This window comes from Ischnura elegans, chromosome X, assembly GCF_921293095.1.
Source record: "Ischnura elegans chromosome X, ioIscEleg1.1, whole genome shotgun sequence".
Classification (NCBI taxonomy): domain Eukaryota; kingdom Metazoa; phylum Arthropoda; class Insecta; order Odonata; family Coenagrionidae; genus Ischnura; species Ischnura elegans.
In genome coordinates, this window is record NC_060259.1 from 6,585,648 (window position 1) to 6,609,956 (window position 24,309).

Sequence of the window (24,309 nt, forward strand, 5' to 3'; positions counted from 1 at the left end):
AAGACAAAAAACGGCGGAAGAAACAAAAGCGAACATTTTTTTCGTGACTTACGAAAAAGGTTTGAATTTACGAAACTCGATTTTACGAAGTGCCAATTTTCCGGTCCCACTGACTTCGTAAAATCAAGAGTTTACTGTATGTTAGCATTTAAAAGAAGCTTTAAACTTTGATACTAAAAAAAGAAAAATAAAATATAATAACTATTTACCTATCAATCGATTTTTTATTAATGCATAAAATGGCCAGCACTGAGCCGTGAACAGGGCATAACCTATTAAGCACTCAAAGTGTTAAGCACTCGCCTCACCCATTCTGACGCTTTCCTCTTTTCCTAAATCAAACAAAAGGTCCCAGCTCGTGCAGGGATCGCATTACGAAGACCTTAGCTTCGAAAAAAATATCGAGTTACGAGAACAATAAAAACGTGTTTCACGCCCTCCCCCCTTTTCTCACCCACTGACCTTGTTCTGGCTACCTGCATCAAAGTTCCCCATTTCCGGAGGTCAACTGCTGCGTGAGTACCGTGGGATACTTACATTAGCGCATTTCCCAAGATCCGGTATCCCCCTCGATTCAGCACTACCCCCCCTCTGAGGATTTCCTCTTCTTCGAAATAAAAAAAGGTCACAGCTCGCGCAGGGATCATATTACGAAGACCTTAGCCTTAGCTTCGAAAAAATACCAAGTTACACGAGGACAATAGAAATGTGTTTCGGGCCCTCCCTTTTTTCCCCCACTGACCTTTTTTTCCCACCAGCTTTGAAGGTCCCCTTTTCTGTGGAGGTCGATCGCTGTATGAGTCACGTATTAGCACAAATGGTGTCTAAGAATGACTTTCGTCAATTGATGTTACACCTTTATTGGATTGAAATATTAGTAATGTGCGCGTAATTTCAAAAAGAATAAGACCAATCACGACGTATTTCTGAGTTTATTTAAGCATTTTACGCAAAGAAATAAATGTCAAAATACGACGGAGACTTAGCATTCTGGCGAAACTCGATATCCTCGCAACTGAGCTCCTCGGAAGCTGATGCCGTATTTTTTTTTCGAAAACATACATCAAGTTACAATTTATGAGTTATGCTATAAATCTCTATTGTCACAGTCGAAGGGATATTTTCTCAGGATATTTGGTTTCTCCCCGCTAGCAATTCGAATTCATCTGCTTATCTCGTGTGAACTTCCAAAGATGGACTGAAAATAATTGAAGAAATCCGGTGGAGAAGCACGTGTATTTTGCAAAACGCCTCGGATTCTCTGCTAGCACTTGACGGAAGGTGAGGGGGTAAAGCTAGCTACCTGTTGAAAATAAGAAGTTGGATGAAACCGAGTATCAGATGGGCGTGCTGCTGAAATGGCGTTTGGTAGATAGGAATGTATACATCAGACAGAAATCCATCGTAGCAGTGTAAAAGCCGACATGGCATGCAATCATTTTTTCGCGAGGTGGTGTCCCCCCTTAGGATATTTGAAAGAGATGTTAGTTGAATCAACTATAAGCCCAAATTGTTTCCATAAAATTAAAATATTCCATCAATCAGCTAAATTCCGGTTTGAATCCTTTAAAAACGATAGATCGAGGTTCCACTGTATAACTTTTTATTTATACATTCATCAAGGGAAATAGAAACTTAGTAAGAAATAAGAAGCTTAAAGAAATAATATGCTTTGTGCAATTCTAGTATTCGAGGTATTCGAATTTTCGAGCAATGATTTAATATTCGAATTCGATATTCAAGTTTGAGAAATCTGCTATTCGACCCATCTCTAAAAAATATACTTATTAGGAACATTTGAAATAATAGACTATTTTTGGCCTTTATGATCCATCTCACAACCAATCGCTGCACCAGCAAAAGCGATTGTGTAGGACTTAACATGCACATTGCTTTCGTCAATACGTGTACTTGAAATGGCATTTGATGGATAAGAATTTTTACATCAGACAGGAATGCACAATAGCAGCGGAAATGCCGAGACAGAGTGCAAAAAGTTTTAGCGAGGAGGCGTATTCCTTTAGCATATTTGAAAGAGATATCAGTCGAATCAACAATATGCCCAGTGTTACCATAAAATTCAAATATTTCTGTAAACAGCTGAATTCCTGTAGGAATCCTTCAAAGAATATCACAATTCATCAAAATCCTGTGTTTCCTGCTACATATGCAACCTAGTCAAACATTTCTGGATTTATCGTTTTCCCACATTCATCGTTTCTTTCGTAAACCCCCTTGAAAATTGATAGATTGAGATTCCAATGTGGTCATGAATAAAAATTCTTCTAAGCTCAAAACAATTGTCATCCTTGATTACCATCACTGATAAGACCGTAGACAAGAAAAACAAAGGCAGAATTATATCATAAACACATTGTTTTAATGGAGGAGAGTAAGAATTTTATGGATATTTATCATGAAAGACCATACATTGCATTAGAAATCACAATAATATCAGTCTCTCCTGTGGTCTGTATGAAAATTAATGCATATCAATTCACACGCTTTACAACGTTGGTTGCCTGATATAGACAATTACTGAAAATTAGGGATGGTTGGATGGGATACCTCGGATCCAAATATCTGTGGATGTTGCCCTCCATTGGATTCTTCGGATCCAAATTTGCAGAAGACATTGGATCTGAATCCGAAATTTTAAAATAATGCATTACTGAATTCAGTGTCCAATAGGAGAGAGTGGAGAGAGTTCTGATCCTCTCTGCACATGCGTCATTGCACTACATCGCTTGTCCTACTTTTGAACCATTTCATTTAAAATCTCTCGAAGGGGTTATGAAACAGAATTTCAGCTATGGAAAATTTTAAGGAGAAATATGATAGCCACATAGTGTGACTCTTCCCAAGAGATCATCATTGGGGGAATCTCAGCATCACAGGATAATAACCACATCAAAAGTGACTACGTTGCAGATTTCAGAAAACCACCCTCAGCCGTCCATCAGCCCATGTCTCTAACGTTTTTTTTTTTCGTTTCTGATAGAGATGTGCAAATAGTATCCGCGAATAATTGAATACTAGAAAGTATTCGATATTCGAGATCTCGAATAATTATGCTAAAGGTACCATCTCAAATACCTCGAATACTTTGAATTTCGCATCATACACTGTCGCACGCACGTCGTTGGTATTTGACTCGAAAAAATGTAGAGAACTCTAGTCGTTTAGTGCATGCAGCGCCATTTTAAGCAAGTTGATGAATTACATCAAATTCGCGGGTTAGAGCGGTGAAAGGAGTTTGACATGGGGAACCGAAAATGATTGGGTGAAAAAATCCCCGGTTTCCCCCACCAGGAGAACCTCAGTGCCGTAGGATAGTAACTACGTAGCACAATAGGGTAGTTTCCTTCATCAAAGAAAACGAAAGGCATTGATTGTGATTCCTTACCCACCATTAGTGCATTCATAATATACAAATTATTTGGTTTTAGAAATCCCAGTTTAGACGAATGGCAATGGTCAATTTTAACCTCATTTGAAAAAGGCCAGATTGGCACCCATGCGATGCCACTCCATGTGACGTCATAGGGACCTAGTTTCTATATGAGTAGATAGGAGTTTTACATCGTCTGAGATTACCAATGCAATCATGAGGCACAGAGCTCAGGGAAACATGTCTTAATAATCACCTAGTAACACTGCCTAAGGTTAGAAAGTTTCCTTTGTTTTATAGGGCATTAATAATCCTTATGTAAGCCAAGCGCTACATGCTAGCAGGGTACTCTGCTACCTGCTAGCAGCCTGCATAGTATCAGCGCCCAAAGCCTTGCCCCAAGGTCACCTCACTTGGCGGCAGCAGGAACCAGAACGACATCACACTGAGTTTTCCCAGCATTCATACTTAGCCGTCGCGATTTCGCGCACTTGAAAATTTTCACCTTTCATTTAACATTTTCAGTGCGGATGACATATATATATGCCATGAAGGCTTTTCCACTCAGGCGGATGACATAAATGTATGTCTTCGGAAGTTCGTTTTTCCACTGGTCACTAGGGTGCTCCGAGCACGCCTAGCGTTACTTTTTCACCCTCCTGCAGTTCGGGAGTGGCCTTACACCATTGCGGAAGTGTCCGTTTCTAGTTCTACGTGTTCCTTCATTTTTAGTGTTTTTTTTTGTTTACTTTAATGCTATTTTTGGAACAATTTGGCAGGTTGAGATTTTTCTGTTCATTTCCTTCACCTCTTTTTCATTATTCTTATCGTAAATATCATCATCATGTCTTACATATGGATTATTTTTTTAAATTTATTTTTTTACCTTCATTTTAATTTATTCATATTTTATGTGCCATCACAAAAATTATGATTAGACTAACTTTTTTATTGAAGATATTTATCTCCGTTTCATACTCACTACATTATAAAAAAATGATCTTAGTGCGGTGCTTCAGTTAATTATGTTATATTTGAATTTCTTTTTCTAGGAACTTATTTTGTTATTGCAAATTACGTTTATCCTGGGTGATTTTTTTGGGTCTTTTTCCTACTTTCAAGGCATATTTTCTCATTCGTTTCTCTAGGTCAATTACCAATCCTCTATTCATTTCGATTTTATTTCATTTTCTGAGTTATTCACACGTGTTGGGGTTAGTTGCAGATTTTCTTCCTTTTCATAAAAAAATTACATTAATAGCGTATGGAATCACTGCATTACATTATGTACAGTATTGGTCTGTATTTTTTTACTCGTTTATTTGTTTCCTTAGCTTTGTAAACGAAATTGCGGAAATGAATAGATAAACTCAGAGGTATTTTAAGCATTACGGCATTTAACCATTATTTATTCCCTTTCAATAGTATTTTTATCTTATTTTTTAATTTATTCATATCTTATGTGCAACCACAAAAATTATGATCAGACTTAGTTTTTGTTAATAACGTGTATTCCCGTCTAAAAACTCACTATTTTATTCCAAAATGTTTCCATGTGGTCCATAAGGTCGTATTTTATACTTTGTTAATAATTTTTAAAATCAATATTGCAAATTACGTTTTTTTGCATATTTTGGGTTTTTTCCTAATTTTACGGCATATTTTCTCAGTCATTGCTCCACATCAATTACTTGTCCTCTGTTCATGATGGTGTTTTCATTTTGTAGGTCATTAATACATTCTAGTGTTAGGTACAGATGTAGTCTTAATTTTCATAAAAACTAACATATTAATCACATATGCAACACTCCATTACACAAATAGTACTATTTTGCTGGATAATTTTTAAGGCTCAAGGTTGGGGTCCCTCCCTACCAGTGGCACTCCCAGGGATTATTTCAACTTGCAAATGATATTTTCTTTGGAATAATCCTCTCATAGACGGAGGAAAATGCAGAAAGCATTTTCCTCCGAAATCCTTCAGCAAGGGCCTTCACTGAGGGCATAATGGATTGGAAGCTGTTGGGCAGGGAGAACTTGGCTGGGCCTTCTTCTCCAAAGGGGTGCAATTAGGGTTAACACGATTTCTAACGATTGGAGTTCAGAATTAGTGCGAGTACCGATATTCGGGAGAAAATGTGCCATGATAAGTTTTTAGGAATGATGCAGGCTCTTCATTTCTCCGCTAACCGTGAAGGCATCGGTAGGACAGTGACTACGATTTGCCCAGAATGTGAAGGTCAACCAGGGCTCTGTCTAAGGCCTTGCTTTCAAATATGTATATCATAAAAATTTGTGAGAATTTTTATTGAAATGTTTCAATTTTGCAATAACTCTGAGGTAACATAGATTTGCTTTGATTAAAAAAAATATTTATTCCATAAATTTATATTTTTATTGCCGTTCATTGTGTGTTCTATTTCTGTGACTTGTAAAAATTAAATCTACGGCCGTTGAAACAAAAAAAAAACGTAAAGACTAATTCCAAGATATTTTTGTCATTAACCTAAGGAATCAAAGGTAGAAGAATTATTATAAATGGAAATATGAAAAGTTCACTCCTTCATACAAGGAAAATTGCATGTGTGTGATGCGGGTTGCGTGAATTGTCAATTACTGGTGACGGGTGGCATACATGTATGTCATTAAGGATTTTTACAAATTGCGTGAAATAGAAACAAAAAAATTGCAAATTCTGTTGTATTACTTCCAAGACCACCTTTATGAAGGAAACTCACCCATCCGTCACTGGAGGTTTCGGCGAAAATATCATCCGCATTGAATGTGTTAATCGCGAAAAAATAGATATCGTGATTTAAAAATCTAAAAGTGTGAAATACGTACTCCAGAAGTAATAATGATTCGATTTAGGCAATAAAAAAATAATAGGAAACCACCCTATTCCCAAAATCTGCTACCCCCTCCATCCATCAGCCCTCGGCCCCTTCTCCGACGCTTTCCTCTCCGAAATCAAACAAAAGGCCCCAGCTCGCGCAGGGTTCATATTACGAAGACCATAAATGAAAAGCTTCCAAAGAAAATATCAAGTTACATGAGAATAATAGAATCGTGTTTTACCTTTCCCACTTTTCCCCCCACTAACCTTTTTCTACCTACCTGCTTGGAAACTCCCCATTTCTGGAGGTCAACTGCTGCATGAGTCATCTATTAGCCCAAAAGGTGTCTATCATTGACTTTTGGGAATTGATATTACACCTTTGTTGGATTGAAATATTAGTAATATGCGCATAAGTTAAAAAAGATTATGACTAGAGATGGGTTGAATAGCAGATTTCTCGAACTCGAATATCGAATTTGAATATTAAATCATTGCTCGAATATTCGAATACCTCGAATACTAAACAATGAATGCTGGAATGTTTGACTCGGTTGCAGATGCAACCGGCAACACAAGATTTTGGGGAGTAATTTTGATTTCCCTTAAAGGATTCGAACAGGAATTTAGCTGATTAATGGAATATTTTAATTTTATAAAAACAATTAGGCATATAATTAATTCAACTAACATCGCTTCACACCCACTACTGCTGCCAAGTGCTAGCTGACAATCTGAGGCATTTTGCAAAATACAAGCTCTTCTCCACCAGATTTTCTTCAATTATTTTCAGTCCATCTTTGGAAGTTCTCACGAGATAAGAAGATGAATTGGAATTGCTATCAGGGAGAAACCAAGTATCCTGAGAAAATATCCCTTCGTCTGGGATTGTAACAATAAAGATTTATTGCACCACTCATAAATTGTAACTTGATATGCATATGTTTTTGAAAAAATACAGCATCAACTTCTGAGAAGCTCTGCTGCTCATATGGAGTCTCGCCAGAATGCCAAGTCTCCGTCCTATTTTGACATTTATTTCCTAGCGTAAAATGCTTAAATAAAGTGAGAAATGCGTCGCGTTTGGTCTTGTTTTTTTTTAATTACACGCACATTAATAATATTTCAATCCAACAAAGGTGTAATATCAATTGCCGAAAGTAATTGTAAGACACCTTTTGGGCTAATAGGTGATTCATGCAGCAGTTGACCTCCAGAAACTGGAAACTTAGAAGCAGGTAGGCTGAAAAAGGTCAGTGGGTGAGAAAAGGAGGGGGGGCGGAAACACATTTCTTTTGTTCTGGTGTAACTTGATATTTTTTTCGAAGCTAAGGTCTTCGTAATATGATCCCTGCGCGAGCTGGGACCTTTTTTTTATTTTGGAGAAGAGGAAAGCCTCAGAGGGGGGCTAGTGCTGAATGGAGGGGGATAGCGGATCTTGGGAAATGCACTAATGTATCTATCCCACGGTACTCATGCATCAGTTGACCTCCAGAAATGGAGAACTTCGAAGCATGTACGCAGAAAAAGGTCAGTGGGTTAGAAAAGGGGGGCGTGAGACACGTCTTTATTGTTCTCGATGTAACTTGATTTTTTTTCCAAGCTAAGGTCTTCGTAATATGATCCCTGCACGAGCGGGGACCTTTTTTTTATTTCGGAGAAGAGGAAAGCCTCAGAGGGGGGTCTAGTGCTGAATGGAGGGGGATAGTGGATCGTGGGAAATGCACCAATGTTACTGTCCCACAGCACTGAGTTTCTCCCTAAGGTAGTTTCATCTCCTGGAAACGATTCAAACTAAGTGCCTGTGCTTATTAGCCATAAATGACACATGATAAACACTTCGTCTCATTTATTCGAAACTTGCGCGAGCTGGGGCCTTTTGTTTGATTTTGAAGAGGAGGAAAGTGTCGGAGGAGGGGCTGAGGGCTGATGGATGGAGGGGGAAGCGGATTTTGGGAATTGTGCCACGTAGTTACTATCCCATGGCAGTGAGGTTTTCCTGGTGGGTGAAACCGGGGATTTTCTGATTTTTTCACCCGGATCAATTTAGGTTCCCCACGTCGAACTCTTTTCACCGCTCTAACCCACGCATTTGATTTAGTTCGTCAACTTGCCTAAAACGGCGCTGCATGCACTAAAAGACTAGAGTTTTCTACATTTTTCCGAGTCAACTACCAACAACGTGCGTACGACAGTGTACAATGCGAAATTCAAAGTATTCGAGGCGGTACTTTTCGCATAACTATTCGAGACCTCGAATATCGAATACTTTCTAGTATTCGAGTATTCGCAGATACTATTCGCACATCTCTAATTATGACCAAACACGACCTATTTCTGACTTCATTTAAACATTTTATGCAAGGAAATAAGTGTCAAAATACGACGGAGACTTAGCATTTGGCGAAACTCGATATCCTCACAGCAGAGCTTCTTGGAAGTTGATGCGGTATTTTTTTCCAAAAACATATATCAAGTTAAAATTTATTAGTTTTGCTATAAATCTCTCTTGTCAGAGTCACAGACGAAAGGATATTTTCTCAGGATATTTGGTTTCTCCCTGCTAGCAATTCAAACTCATCTGCTTATCTCATGAGAACTTACAAAGATGGACTGATAATAATTGAAGAAGAAGAAAATCTGGTGGAGAAGCGCCTGTATTTTGCAAAACACCTCTGATTGTCCACTAGCACTTGACAGAATGAGAGGGGGTAAAGCTAGCTACCTGTTGAAAATAAGAAGTTGGATGAAGCCGAGTATCAGATGGGCGTGCCGCTGTAATGGCATTTGGTAGATAAGAATATATACAGCAGATAGATATTCATCGTAGCAGTGTAAATGCCGAGACACCATGCAATCATTTTTTTGCGAGGTGGTGTGTACTTGAGAGAGACATTAGTTGAATCAACTTAATGGCCAAATTGTTTCCATAAAATTAAAATATTCCATTTCTCGGCTAAATTCCTGTTTGAATCCTTTAAAGGAAATCACAATTTAACCCATGAACGGCTAGCGTGCCCATATGGGCACAGCTGCAGTGGTCTAAAGAATTTCGTATAAATTCTAACCCAAACATTATAGAGCATGCTGTTTTCGCCTAAAATGATTACAATGTATCACTTTATTCGGTTCGTGTGCTTACGGCCAGCATTTATACCAGGAATTGACTGTGGCAGGATAGGTATTCTTACTCACTCTGTTCGAGGAGGAAAAAGAGAAAAAATGGCGATGTGTCTTCGGTAAATGCGATTTTTTTCCTTTATATTTTAATACTCGGTTAAGTATTTAATCTTATTTTCATAATTAATGTTGTCAACTTCGGTTTCTTTTGCAAGCATTGTGATATCTTTCGTATGAGACAAGGAATTTGAATTTATTTTTGGGTGATCCCATATGGGCACGCTAGCCGGTAGCCGGGGGTGTCTTTTTTGATGGGTGTCCTTCGCTACAAACGTTGTTATTGGGTCTGTTATCAAATAATTTCGATGTAAAACGCTATTTTTTTTATCAATCTTTCATTTTTTCTTATGTCACTTGATTTTATAGGCATCAATATTTTTTTTGTAATATTTCCATTAATTTTAGTACAAAAAATACATTTTTTACTATTCAACACTTTTATTCATCGTGCTTGCGTTATACTTTACTCAACTATCTAGCATGAAGAATGATAGGGCTATTTTCTACCACTGGTATACATACCCAACAATCAAGGGCATGGTGGAAGGGGAAAGGATGTTTGATAAATACAACGATGAAGCTCATTGTGAACAGCTTTGTGTCGCATATAAAGCTTTGTAACAATAAAAAGTAGATTGAACCTTGATCACATCGACCACATTGAACTCGTGGTCAAATTTTCCAACTAAGTCCAATCCCTGGTTGTAAGTCGCAAGGAGACAATCAAGGCGAAAGTTAACAAGCAACCATTTCAAGCTCCGTCAGTTTTAGTCCTGAAAAGGATGGAGGAGACAGTAAAATGACCGAGACGTACACATAAGCACGAGATGACGTGTCATCCGCTGAGAATATATTTCTCGAAAGGAATTTTGCTGAATTTGCGGTAAATTCCTAGTTGAGGTTTCCGAAATGTTCATGACGGAAGAAATTTATTTTTCTCTGTTCTATTCAACTCTTTTCTGAGTGGTTATTGCTGTCTGCAGGAAGAGAATTTTTGGGAGAGTGGCGATGATGTCCGAAACACTGTGGTGTATAATGCCATTCACAAGGTTGCAAAATATAATAAGGGTTTTTCACTGTGCAGCTAATAATCACTACGATAACAGCGAATAAATAAGCACACTTAAGCCATTCATAAATATGATAAAGTACGTTTGTTCAGAAAACTATGTGCCAACCCCCGAGCTAAAATATCATAAATCCATGATAAAATATTTTGGCAATCATGGCTGCAAACAGTTCATACAGGGTGAACCTATAAGTTTCGCCTTTAAAATGTAGTATTGAGTGCTTGAATACTCCACAAGGTTACTTGGTGGACTTCAGCACATAGCAGGGACTGAGTGTTGAAGAAAACAATAACTACCATAAATTCGTAGGGAAATTCTTTTCGTCTTTGCTTATCATGTAGGACAATTTACTAGAGTAAGCAATAAATGTTTTCCATTTATTTTGACAATTGGTTTACTAGCTTCCCTCTCATAAGTCAGTTAAAATCTCAAGGATATGAGGGCACTGGGAGGGTTCTGAGACAAAGGATACCCAAAAGTTTCCCATTGATCGAAAAAACAGCTAGCTAAGCAGCCCCGCTGCTCCCATGCTTTCACACGGGAGAAAGAAAGGAATATTGTTGTTGCTAGATAGAATGACTATTCGGTAGTGACTGTCAAGTCACCTTGCCAATGTGTGCACCCACTCACAAAGGTCACGAGATTCCCACGTGTTACATCAAAAACTGTACAAGTTAGGCAGCCAGCAGTGGTCTCTAGCTATAATATTTAGATAGGCGGAACTGATCCCACGGATCAAAATATCAACAGATACAGGAATTTTATCAGAGGAAAAAATGGTGATGGTCCACATGAAGCTATCTCCTTGATGCTGTCATTGTAAATGCCTGGATCTGTACGGAAAATTCTGGTTCAAATATACCGCAGTAAGCCTTAGGCGAGAGATTGCACAAGTGTTTTTGTAACGAAGATGTACCTTTCCCAGACCTGGTGGTCGTATTTAACCTTCCCTATCAAGTGCAACTAATCATAGAAAGTCTGATGACATAAGGTATGATGACAGAGATAACCAATTTGTCCCGTTTCATGGACGCCGATTTTCTTATGAAAAATATTCTTCCCGCGCGCGCTCAGAATGTGCTAAGTGCCCAGGTATTTGCCTTCAATGGAATTCTGACTATCATATTCTGCAATTGAAAACAAAATTTATACATAGTTGTCAAAGACTCTACCAGCAATATAGGACTAATTTTGTTAATAAACTCATTGATAACATGTTTTTTTCTTCAAATAACTGTTTTCAAAACTGAGTTTTATACTGTTAATTTCTATGGACAGCCAAAAAAAATGCTTAAACCTAAAAAAATAAAGTATAATGATTTGAAATTACTTCAAATTGTCAAATAAAAGAAGTATTATAGGTAAATCCAAAAATATATGGCGTATCACACAATAAAAATGAGAACTATGATGGTTCGAGTGATTCTTCTGCAGAATGCAGACCGGTGGCCGGAACGGCTAGCGTGCCCATATGGGCACACCCCCTCTAGCAAGAACGAATCAACAGAGTTTTAAAACTAAGTGTTTATCTGAATGCTTGGGTAGTAATTAAGCAGGTTATAACGAAAAACAAAATAAAACTCCGAAAAAAAAACTCCGCTGTTTAAGGGTTAATGCCAAAATCTTGGGTTTCCTGCTGCATAGGCAACCTTGTCAAACATTCCCCATTCATCGTTTTTTTTTTCGTCCATCCCCTTGAAAACAATAATCGAGGTGCCACTACATTCCTTTTTATTCATACATTCATCGAGTGAAATAGAAGAAGAAACCTACGTTTAATATGCTTTGGGCAATTCTAGTATTTGAGGTATTCGAATATTTGAGCAATGATTTAATATTCGAATTCGATATTCGAGTTTGAGAAATCTGCTATTCGACCCATCTCTAGTTTCTGAGATCACTCAGACAGTAAATCATCGTCTTTGAAGGAAAATATCAAGTTACAAGAGGACAATAGAAGCAAGGGTCTTTCATCCCTACCCCATCTCACCCAATGATCTTTTCCGGCCTACCTGCTTCAATTTTCCCTTCCTGGAGGACAAATGCTAGGTGAGTGACTTTCTGGGCTCAAAGATGTCTGGATTTGAGGAAAGTAATAGGATTAACCCATTACCGGCTGAGTAAAGAAATACTTAAAAATATATAATTTTTTCTCTTCATTTTACCTAATAACATGCTAAATAAGGTAAATTGAAAATTTGGGCCTTCAAAAAAATTTGCTTATCGTAAAAAAAAAATGTTGCGTTATCGCAACGTTGGCCGAATCCGGTATCTATAGGCAGTTATGCAACCCGCATTACAATACATTGCCGTCTCATAGGAATATGCTGTTTTTACAGTCGGATATAATCCTATACCTTTTTATGCCACGTATAGGATAAATATTGTCATATTGGATAAATAAAATCCTTAGATATTAAGTTTCCAATGAGATGTTGTTGTTATTTGACCTAAATCCACTATAAAATAGACATGCTTTACGGTTTGAAAGAAATAAGTCAAAGCAAAAATTTTCTCAGAAGAGCATGTATTTCACATTTTTTCATTGACTTTAATTTTATCATTGCAGATTGAATCATAACGGCAACTACTGAATTTTTTTTAACTCTATGGCCAAATTCGTCCTTTCATGCTTCATGAATCTACGATGAATTACATGGCCTAACTTTTTCTATGTTTAAGGACGCGAATTGTATAGGGGTACGACATCTACTGATTGATTCACTTCACTTTTAAGATGCGTCCCTGCTAGATACGATTTGAAGTCTACCAGTGAAATTTACTTCCGTTGCATAACCTGTACAATCTCCTGGCGTTAGTGCAAACGCTGTGCAGTAAGTTGATTAGCTAGGACCTTTTTTTCCCCTGAATTCGAGTGCGGTAATTTGCATTATCAAGTAGGTCCACACCTCCCATGTATTTACTATACTCCCCAATAACACGAAAAGTATTTTCTTTTATTAACATATAATAGTATGTGAAATAGTATTTTCTTTTTTCTGCTGAAACTTTTCCCTGTGCCCAATGGAATACGAAAAACTTGTATTGCTGTCTACAGGGACAATCTAGTTATCATTCCATCAAACAATACTAAGACCTGCGGCTTTATCAAATGTTTATTATTTTATCTTTAGTAAATTATCAAACCAGGGTTTTCATGCTCCTCTCGGTTTCACATCGATGGTTTTATTATACTCTATCAGGCACTCCTCCGTTATATTTTCATGGATGGCTCCAGTGACAAATAATCCTATTTCTTTCAAAACAGTAAATAGTCTTCAAGATGAAAAGAAGTTATCGAAAAACATACGATGATTCGAGGGATCAGGGATAACCTTGAGAAATTCCAGAATAACACTTGCTTCAAAGCCTAAATTTCGATGGAAGTAATTTTCTATCGCCTGGTTTAACCCTAAAACCGTCTGAATAACATAAGCACCGAAGTTAAAAGCAAAATCTAAAAGGCTTATTTTAAAAGAACATTTATGCACTGTAGTGACCAAAGTAAGGTACCATTTGCTCATTATTTGAAATTTATACGCAAATATTCCGAATTGTAATAATTTTTAATTCAAGTCGTCAAATTGAGGTCATAATTTACAAATCTGTCAGTTTTGTCCAGAAAGAAATTGTCTAAAAAGTGTAGATAAATTATATTGATCTAAATATGTTTTGGTTCAATCATTTCCGAACCACATCTACGCCTTATCTTCTTTTTTCACCCAATATCTTGTTGTGGAATTCGGTGATATCGCTGAATCGTGAAGTAAGGAAGGACTAATTCGGATTGAATCTACAAAGTTTTGTGTTCCATTGCACCCGAAATGCTATCATGTAATTCATCAATAGTCATTATTTGTTGTAATTCAATATGTTGTGATGGAAATGTCAATTAAAAACTGGAAAGCACGTTATCTTCTGTAAAAATATTCACTTTGACTCATTTCTTTCAAGCCGTAATGCATCTCTAATTTATATTGGATTTATGTAAAATAATGGAGCATCTCATTGGAAATATAATATCTAAGAATTTTAATTATCAAATATGACGGTTCTGTCAAATACGAGGCATAAAAAGGCGTAGGATTATATCTGACAGTAAAGACGGCATAATCCTACGAGACGAAATTATGTGGTAATGCGGGTTGCATAACTGCCTATAGATACCGGATTCGGCCAACGTTGCGAAAACGCAACATTATTTTCCGGATCTGATTTTCGCTTAATGTTAACTCCCTGACGAAATATAAGCTTTAATATCTATTAATTGAAATTTCTATGTCCGCATGGACGAATAAAAAACTTAATAAAGGGAATAGTTACTCTTAGGAAAAATTATTTATCTTGCTTAACAGGAGACTCGAAAATTGACACTTTTTGAGTATTTTTTTTAATATCGAAATATTTATTAAATGTCATTATAATCTCACTAAAAATCAGTTTAAACTTATTGTAATCGAAAAAAGCGAATTCTACATGAATAAAATTCAATTGAAACATTTTTTTTGCATTTCTCAATAATGTTGCGTTTTCGCAACGTTGGCCGTAAATGGGTTAATATGTGTAAAATGAGTGTAGTTTTGTGTGTACTTAGCGCAAGGTCACATTTTATCAAGAGAGTATTAACCTTTTCGAGCCGAGCTCCTTCGCGGGAAGTTGCTTTTGGCTCTACGAAGGGTTTGAGATTTTCTTTTTCGCCCCGTACGGAGTTTTTTTTCGGCTTGGGACTGACCAGGTAGTCGCTTCCTCCCCTTAATGACCTTTCCTAGTGGGGATAATCCTCGACCCTTTTCCCCGAGAGCAGCCCATCCTGGCGTACTTTTGCGGTCAGTTAATTGTTACCAGTGCAATTTTAATTTTTTTAAATTGTTACTGTTGCATTAAATGTCAGTTCATCAATGTATTCCTTTCATTTTGCAATGCCTGTAGAACTTTTAAACGAAGTTCTACGGTTATTTTTAGGGTTTTCAGCAAAACGGCATTATATCATAGACCAACAAATACTTTAAGTCCAGGAAATTTGCCTAACGCTCCTCTCGGCCAAGCAACTCCGAACAGGTCAAGAACGTAAACAAAACCTACGAAAGCGAAACGAAAGGCACTTCAAGAAAAAAATCCTGGCTGTATAATTCCAAGAAAAAATGTGATTCCACCGAAACATCATTTGAAAAAAAATCCTTGCAGGAAGAGGAAGGGGAATGCATACAGAACATTTACGGTTAAATTTGAATACACGCCAAGAAAATTTTGAAAAGAAAATGAGCTTTTCCGAGAAGAGTGAGGTTATCATCTTCCACGTACATATTTCCGTAGGAGAATACTTACACCTAGGGATGAGTCGATTCCAAATGTCGATTCTCGATTCCACCGATTCTCGGGCACGGAATCGGAATCGAGAATCGATCGCCTAAAGTCGATTCCGATTCCATCGATTCCAGGAAGATAAATGTTTTGAGCATAGACTATAAGTTTGGGGCACAAAGGCTGCCACACATCTAAGCGGCCGCGATGTCAGCCTTGCCCGCGCGGAGGATACGCCCGGCACGCGGGTGCTGCGAACAGCATACCTAAGCGGCCTCGGAAACATGAAAATGTCGGCAAGAGCGACAAACCGACGAACCCTGAAATGGCGCGTGATCATGAGCAACTCTAAGAGAAAAAAAAATTGGAAAACTCGGGATAGGGAAGCAATGCATGCGTTTTCCGTTCTTTTATTAGCCGCTGGTCACGGCAAATCATAGTATTGCGATTATGAATCACATTCGGAGAATTCATCTCGACCACCAATTTTAAAGCATAATAGATCGAAATATATTTTTTTTATTTTCGAATGATATTTGAAGTCTGATGATAATAAAAACGTGCAGAGAGCGAGTTTTCCTGTGAAAAAAGTTTCTTATAAATACGCGCTGAGAGCGGGTTTTTTTATATACGTAACTTTTTTAGACTAACACGCGTCTGCGTCAATAATAAAAAAATTAGACACATTCGCGTTTGTATAGCCCAGTTTCATCAATGCAACCCTTGAGGAAGTTGATACTTGCTTGGCATAAGCCGCCGCGGCCTCCGGGCGGACTCGACAGGTTGCGTTCGGCCGCCACCGCGCACCCGCCAGGCTGCTCTGGTATGTATGGACGCAATGAACGCTACATTATTGTTTAGCCACCGAGGCCAAACGAGAATGTAGCCACCGCGGCTACTGTTATTTTTAGGGATGGTCGGATCGGATACCTCGGATCCAAATATCCGCGGATATTGCCCTTCATCGGATACATCGGATCCGAAGTCGTGGAAGACATCGGATCTGGATCCGAAATTTTAAATAATAGATTCAGTGAATGCAACGCCCCATCAGGGTGGAAAGAGTTCCGATTCTCTCTTCGAATGCCTCGTCGCATGCGATTCTTGTCCTACTCATCAACCGTTTTGTTTGAAAGCTCTCGCAGAGGTTGCGAGTAGAATTTCAACCGTGGCCAGGATTTTCAGCCAGAAAATAAAAAAGGCAAAATACGACTGGCACATAGTGTGACTCTTCCCAAGAGATTGAACAATCATCGGAGGAATTTCAGCGCCGTAGGATAATAACCACGTCAAAAGTAACTACGTCGCAGATTTCAGAAAACCACCCTCGGCCGTCCACCAGCCCGTGCCTCTGTTGTTTTTTTTGTATCCGAAATCACACGGACCAAAAATCATTGTCTTCTAAGGAAAATATCAAATCACATGAAAACAATTGAAGCGTGTTTCATACCTAACTCGCCTCACCAACTGACCTTTTTTGGCCTACCTGCTTCAATTCTCTGTTTCTAGACGACAAATGCTAGGAGAGTGACTTTTTGGGGCCGAAGATATCTTGATAGCTTCGACAATTAGATGATATGCACGGGATTTAAAAAAGAATTAGACCAAACGAGACGCATTCCTGACGATATTTCTGTTTATTTTTCAGCTCTAATTGATGGCCACTCAGATTTCTATCTACAATTCTACAATTACACTTTACTGATTGTCCAAACAGCATAATTTTCAAAGAAACAAGCCCAGCATTAACCCCTCAAACAATTAGAGACGGATTGGAAACGCCAACTCCATATATCACGTAGCGCGCCCGGCTTCGCTTTGAAGGCAACGACGTCACTGAAGCAAGATCTGATTTCTTCGTCCGACTCCCTCATTTGTAGCCTTGTTGTTTGAAATACGGAGGGAGCGCGCTCCTTCCTCTCCACCTCTCCTTCATGTGCTCCTTCCCAGTGGCGTAGCAATGGGGATGGTCCGGACCTCACCCCCCGAAATATAAAAACACAGTTATTGTCCTTCACAAAAGAAAACAAAATATTGAAAAATCAGGAATTTACAAAATTTTTCTTTAACATATTAAGTTTTTCGATTATAAAAAGTGTTAAAATTAGTTTAAAACCCATTATTAAGTGCCCGGTTTTTTTTTAAATTTCCCCCCTGGTTTTGAATCCCCCCCGAACGAAATTCCTGGCTAAGCCACCTCTCCACCTCTCCTTTACGTGCTTCTGCTGCCCACTTCTTCCTAATGCTAAGCGGTTGAGCACCTCGTCACACATGACGTTAATGCCGTTTTAAATACTGTTAATTGTGTTGCTAATTGCACAGTTGCAATTCAATTTAATGATACGCCGATAAAAATGTCTTGCGTGTAAACATTTCCACTGAGATAAGGAGAACCAATGAATGCCATGTGCGTGCACTGTGGCGTAAGTTATCCCGAGGATGTGCTAAATCCACCTCACCATACTGAAGCATTTTCGGATGAAACACAAGTCCGTAACTGATGAGAAAGTAAAATTCGGGGGAAACGTGCATGAGGAAAATTGGAATTAAGTCGATGGCAGGGGGGTACCCAGGAATTTTGTTAAGGGGGGATCCAAAACCAGGGGGAAAATTTTTAAACAACAGGGTACAAAGGAGAGGGTTTCAAACTAATTTTAACGCCCTTCATAATAGAAAAACTTCATTTTTCAAAGATTCATTTTTTTCATTTTTGTAAATTCATGATTTTTAAATATTTTGTTTCTTTTTATGAAGGAAAGTAATTGTGTTTTTTATATTTATATTCCTCTCACTACGCCACTGGTCAGTGGTTCATCCTAAAATTTTTCCTATTTTCATTTCCAAACCCAAGCGTAACAGTTTAGGCCCTGAGTATGTGAAGATGTTTTTAAAAAACAACTTGAAAGCCCATAAAATAATTTTTAATTTATAAAAATATTAGAATGTAAACGAAAATCTAAGAAGCATTCCATTGATTGTATGTACCCACAATAAACTTGAATAATGACTTTGTTTAATGGCAGGAATTTGAAAATGCATTTGGATTCGAAAATATCCGATTCGAAAGATCTGGCTCCAAAAATCCTGGATCCGTCCATCCCTAGTTATTTTATTCCATTCAATTCTTAAATTTTAATGACTCCGATGCTACAGATAAATCAAAATCCCACCAGTTATAATGAACAAGAATCGATGGAATCGGAATCGAGAATCGGGAATCGATTTGAAGGAATCGAAATTGGAATCGGAATCGAAAAAAAGTGGAATCGACTCATCCCTACTTACACCAATATACTCTTGGGTCTTCCAGTTGGAGGATGATAAGTTTTTCCTAGAAAACATTAATGCGCTAATGTGTCCCGAAATAAGCCCGTGAGGGGCACAAAGCAGACCACCTGGATCCTGACCAGAGAAGCAAGATATGAGAGTAATTACCTGGGTGGTGCAGTTCTCTTTCATTCATGGTATGGGCTGCATCGCACAGCAGGGTTCCACAAAAACCATCCCTGGTATAGGTAGCGGAATGCGTACAGATAGTTAACGGCTAAATTTGAATACACGCCAAGAAAATTTTGAAAAGAAAATGAGCTATTCCGAGAAGAGTGAGGTTATCACCTTCCACGTACATATTTCACTAGGAAAATACTTACACCAATATACTCTTGGGTCTTCCAGTTGGATGATAATAAGTTTTTCCAAGAAAACATTAATTCGCTAATGTGTCCCGAACTAACTCTGTGAGGTGCAACCTGACCAGGGATCCAAGATATGAGAGTAACTACCTGGGTAGAGCAGTTGTCTTTCCTGCAATGGTATGGAATGCTTCTCACAACATGTGTCTACGTAAAACATTCCTTATCATACATTATCGTACATTAAATTTACGAATTTTAAGGATATGCATTAATCAGTATTTATAGCGAAATTCGTTTATAATACCTTTGTATTCAAAGGTTGGTAAGAGGTTATTAAAAATAGTCGCTGTAATTTTGGCTCACGACAAAGAACTGAGAGAATCATATTTTATTACATTACGAGGGCTTTTTTTCATAGAAGTTAAATCGAATATTCTATCGAATTTCACCGCAAATGTACATCTAGAATGTAGCTAACAAAATAACGTATATTTTTAGATGTAAATCATTACAATATCGCTCCTACAAACTTGCTAGCGAGTTATAAAAATAACAATTAAACATCTAACCTTAGCGTCTCCAAAAATTGTTCTAGGTGATGATCAACTGCATTAATATGAACGCTAGAATTCCGTTTAAAATTTGGAACCAATCAGCAGAACATACAGAATGTAATTCCTCGCATTGATTTTCAATAAATGCAACATGAACGTTTTTAGTTATTTTAACTTATAAACAAATAAGTGACCATGAGCACCTTCCTTGAGTGGGTCACTAAGTGCCGGGATGGGCCGAGGTAATCCCCACGCGGACAATAGGAAAGGGTCGGACCTCTCACGCCGAGAGACCCTAATGGCGGTTGGGACCCACTTGGCATGCTTGACCGCGAAATCGTGAAAACACGGCCTTTGGCCTTATGCTTCGAAAACGTCAAGCCGTGATAATCCGGCCTTCCTTCTTTAGCATCAGAAAATTCAGGCCGTGAAATCACGCCCTGCGTAGGGAAGAGTATTAAAGATTTTTTGATTAGGCTAAGAAGCGTTGGAATGTTTCCCTGAGGAACGAATTTGCGCCATATCGAAATTGAGCTAATAAAAATTGCAATAAGCAAGGCATGGGTGTATAAGATCATTGTGTGATATCTTAAAGACCTTTCCTTTTGCTATTATTTGGAAATGAGGTTTTATGAATTAATTCATTGAGAGTTCTTTAGGAAGGCTTGGTTTATGGGGTTTTAAGTGTTTCAATAATATCTGTTACAAATAGGGAGTATCCTTTGATAGTGGGACTAATATTTGTCTTTGATTTTCAGGGTGAAATGTGGTGGGCCAAGTCAGATGAACCTTGGCAGACTTTGGCTGTGTGTATGGAAATCAATGCTGCCCTAAAGGCAGAAGGTGGACCTGAGCATTATGTTTGCCACTTCCCTGTCCATCAAGATGGTTCCTGCAATGGTCTCCAACATTATGCTGCCCTTGGGAGAGATGCCGCTGGTGCTGCAAGCGTCAGTATGGCTCCTTCAGAATGCCCTCAGGATGTCTATGGCGTAGTAGCAGCCATGGTAATTTTCAATGGCTTTCCATGTTAATCTGTGAAAATACTCTGACCCTTATACTTCTATACAAATCAAAGTTTATTTTTCTGGTGTCATGCTGTTCTAATTTGGGTGTTGCTGTCGAAGGCTTATGATTTTGGTTGCTCTAGATGGCCACTCCTCTTGCAGCGTGACAACTTTTGGGAAGAGTGACCAGAAAGTTGGCCTATACCGTATAAGCGCGTGTAAGAGGTGCACCTTTTTTCCCAGACATTGCAGCCGAAAATGGGGGTGCGCCTCTTACACAAACTTCTTATCTCCCCCCTTCCCCTTCCCCGGTTGCAAGTCCAAGGGGAACTGAGTGGCCTTGGTTTTCAGCGTGAGTCAGTCATCTGTAATCCTAGGTCAAAAACAAGCGGCAGGCAGGGGAGTTTCTCCCTTAGTGACGTATTTTTAAAATGCTCCTGTTTGCTTTTCTTACTTGTAAGCATCGTGCCGTCACGTCGGTACCCTAGAGGTGAACATTGAAAAGATAGCACGGGGTGATTCGCTCCGGAGCGCGCGCTAAATTTACTGCCACGAGTGGGCATCCCGCGGCATTTATACTGCATAGTGTAATCACTTATCAAACTTATAGAAATATATGGGACATACCTAGTTAATAGTCAACATCTGTCTTGCCGAGCAATTTCCATTACGCTGAGCACCTGATTTTTCAAAAATCACCTTCAGCTGCTATTATGAGGATTTTTGCAACTGAAAATTATATTGGTGTCAAAACCTGCGCTTTAAAAAATTCGAATGAGTGTGTTCATTGTTGGACTAAATGGTGGATAGAAGAAATCGGAAATGCTTATAAATGAAGATCGCTGAAGGAGAGGTCGAGGGAAAGGAGCGCGCTCCCTCCCCTCCGTATTTCAAGCTACGAGGCTATGAGCGAAGGAGCAAGGGAAGAACACGTCCGATCTTGCATGTGACGTCGTTGCCTTGAAAGCGAAGGGGCGAAGGCGCAGCAATGTGATATACGCAGTTTGCATTGCCTGAAGTTTCCAGTCAGTCTCATCTTGTTTGAATGCGCTTATGCTACGCTTGTTTCTTCCGAAATTGTGCTGTTTGGACTAAGTTGAATATTAGTAGCCTTGTTTTAGCTATAAATCTTTGTGTCAATCAATTAGAGCTCAAAAAACTTAAATGCTGTCAGATATACATCGCGTTAGGTCTAATTCTTTTTTGAACCTCGTGCGTGTCTTACAATTGCTGAAAAATATCGAGATATCTCCAAGCTCAGAAGGTGTCTCACCTAGCATTTGACCTCCAGAAACTAGGAAAATTGAACCTGGTATACTGAAAAAGGTCATTTGGTGAGATGGGGTAGGGATGAAACACGTTTCCATTGTTCCCCTGTAACTTGATATTTTTCTATTTTCCTGTGGAGTCTCGGAAAGGAAAAAAATGCCAGAGGCGTTGGCTGATGGAGGGTCGAGTGTAGTTCCGTTAGGCCCCTTGCACACACACAGATTTTGGACGGCCGGTAAAATATCGGCCGATATTTTACTGGCGAAGCGATGCTTGCACACACACCGGATTTCTACCGGTCAAACGATAAGTTTCTATGTTTTTGAGCCGGCGCCAGCGATCCACAGTGACAATGGCTGGCAGCTAACCGGCATTTTGCCGGTGCCGGCGCGTGGTTGGTACGTGTACAAGCTCCAATGCACTCCCATTGTTCACTATTGGAATGTGGACGGCCGATATTTTACCCGCCGTCCAAAATCGGTGTGTGTGCAAGGGGCCTTAAATGTATGACGTGGTTATTATCCTACGGCGCTGAGACTGCCCCGATTGTTGTCCAATCTCTTGGGAAGGTTCATGCTATGTGCCTGTTGTGTTTTGCCTTAAAATTTTCCATGGCTTCAATTCTATTGCAATACTTCTGCGAGAGCTTTTAAGCAAAATCGTTCGTGAGTAGGACAAGCAACGTAGAGCGATCGATGGCGTATGCGAAGAGAGGATCGGAACTCTTTCTACTCCCTCTTATGCCGCTATTACCGCCGCAGTTATCAAAATTTCCTCTTTCAAATAGTATTGAAAGAGGAAATTTCGATAACTGTCGAAATTCTAGGCATACGTCTGCTACACCGCATGATAGGATAAAAAAAAATGCCGCAAAATTTTTTTTCTTTACAGCTTCGATCCTCAAAATAGGGGTGCGCCTCTTGCACACGCTTATACGGTATTTTTATGCCATATGCTTACTACATCTTAGTGGCAGGAATATAATTCGTGTCTGGAGTCGGAGTAGCCCGGTGGAATTGAATGCTAACTAAAAATTCTCACCTGCAGGTGCATATTGTAAGACGAGTAAATTTGTGCTCGTATGACATGATGCATGCTTTTGAAAATGCATCACATAGTTCATAATGTATTCGACACAGAATTTCTGCACAAACATTTTAGACGTGATCTCAGCGCTGTACCTTGACATTGCTTAAAGTCATGGGGAAAAAATGGACAAAAACAGCCTGCCCACAAAATAGGAGACAGATAATGTCAAGCCACTATTAATTCCTGTCTCCCCACTGTAGTGGTTATCCTTTGCAAAACTCTAGCAACCAGTAAGAGGTGCAACGCTATGAAAGGTAACTGTGCCACAATGATGGGTGGCAAGGCCATGCCTGGTAGTGCAGCAGTCAACCTGGGGGTGGAGCAGGCAGGTTGACACTCCTGGTGAAACATTAATGCACTAATGTGTTCAGATGTAAACTCAGTCCACCTTCATCATGGGTCCTGACCAGAGAACCATGATGTGGGAGTAATTTCCATGAGTGGAGTAGTTCTGTCCAGTCATTGTATGGGCTGCTACACACAGCATGTGCCTATGGAAACCAGCCCTTATTTTGTACTGTGAATTTACAAATTTTTAGGATATGCATTTATATGCATGTATAGTGAAATGCAGTTATAATGCCTTTTATATGAAGGTTCTGTTGAGAAATATAAAAAATAAGTATAATTTTGGATCATGACAAAGAACTGAGTCAATCATTCTTTATTACGCTATTTAGGCTATTTCTCGAAGGAATTCCATCTGAAATTTCACCAAATTTCATCGCAAATACACACTTATGATGTGGCTAACAGGTTAACATATATATTTAGATGTAAATCCTCGCAGTATTAAATGCTAGGATTTACATCCGAAACTTGAAAATTAAGTCATACTAGCAGCTTTTCTGATCCAAATCTTCAGTATTCATAATTGGTAGAGGTCCGTGAAAGTGGTTTTATTTTTTGCTAAAATTCATTTTGAAACCATGTGATTTCAGTGTTATAGAAAATCTTGGCGGTGTTATTATAATGCT

At 38.7% G+C, this 24,309-nt stretch overlaps 1 protein-coding gene across 4 annotated transcripts in view; it reads left to right on the forward strand.

The window, feature by feature from the left end:
- The window catches only part of LOC124171687 (DNA-directed RNA polymerase, mitochondrial-like), a 343,150-nt gene that overhangs the window by 216,020 nt on the left and 102,821 nt on the right, over nucleotides 1-24,309 (forward strand). For all 4 annotated transcript variants that reach the window (XM_046550928.1, XM_046550930.1, XM_046550929.1 and 1 more), the window contains one exon: nucleotides 20,726-20,974. In XM_046550928.1, coding sequence (XP_046406884.1) covers nucleotides 20,726-20,974 — 249 coding nt within the window. The remainder of the gene's footprint in view (nucleotides 1-20,725; nucleotides 20,975-24,309) is intronic.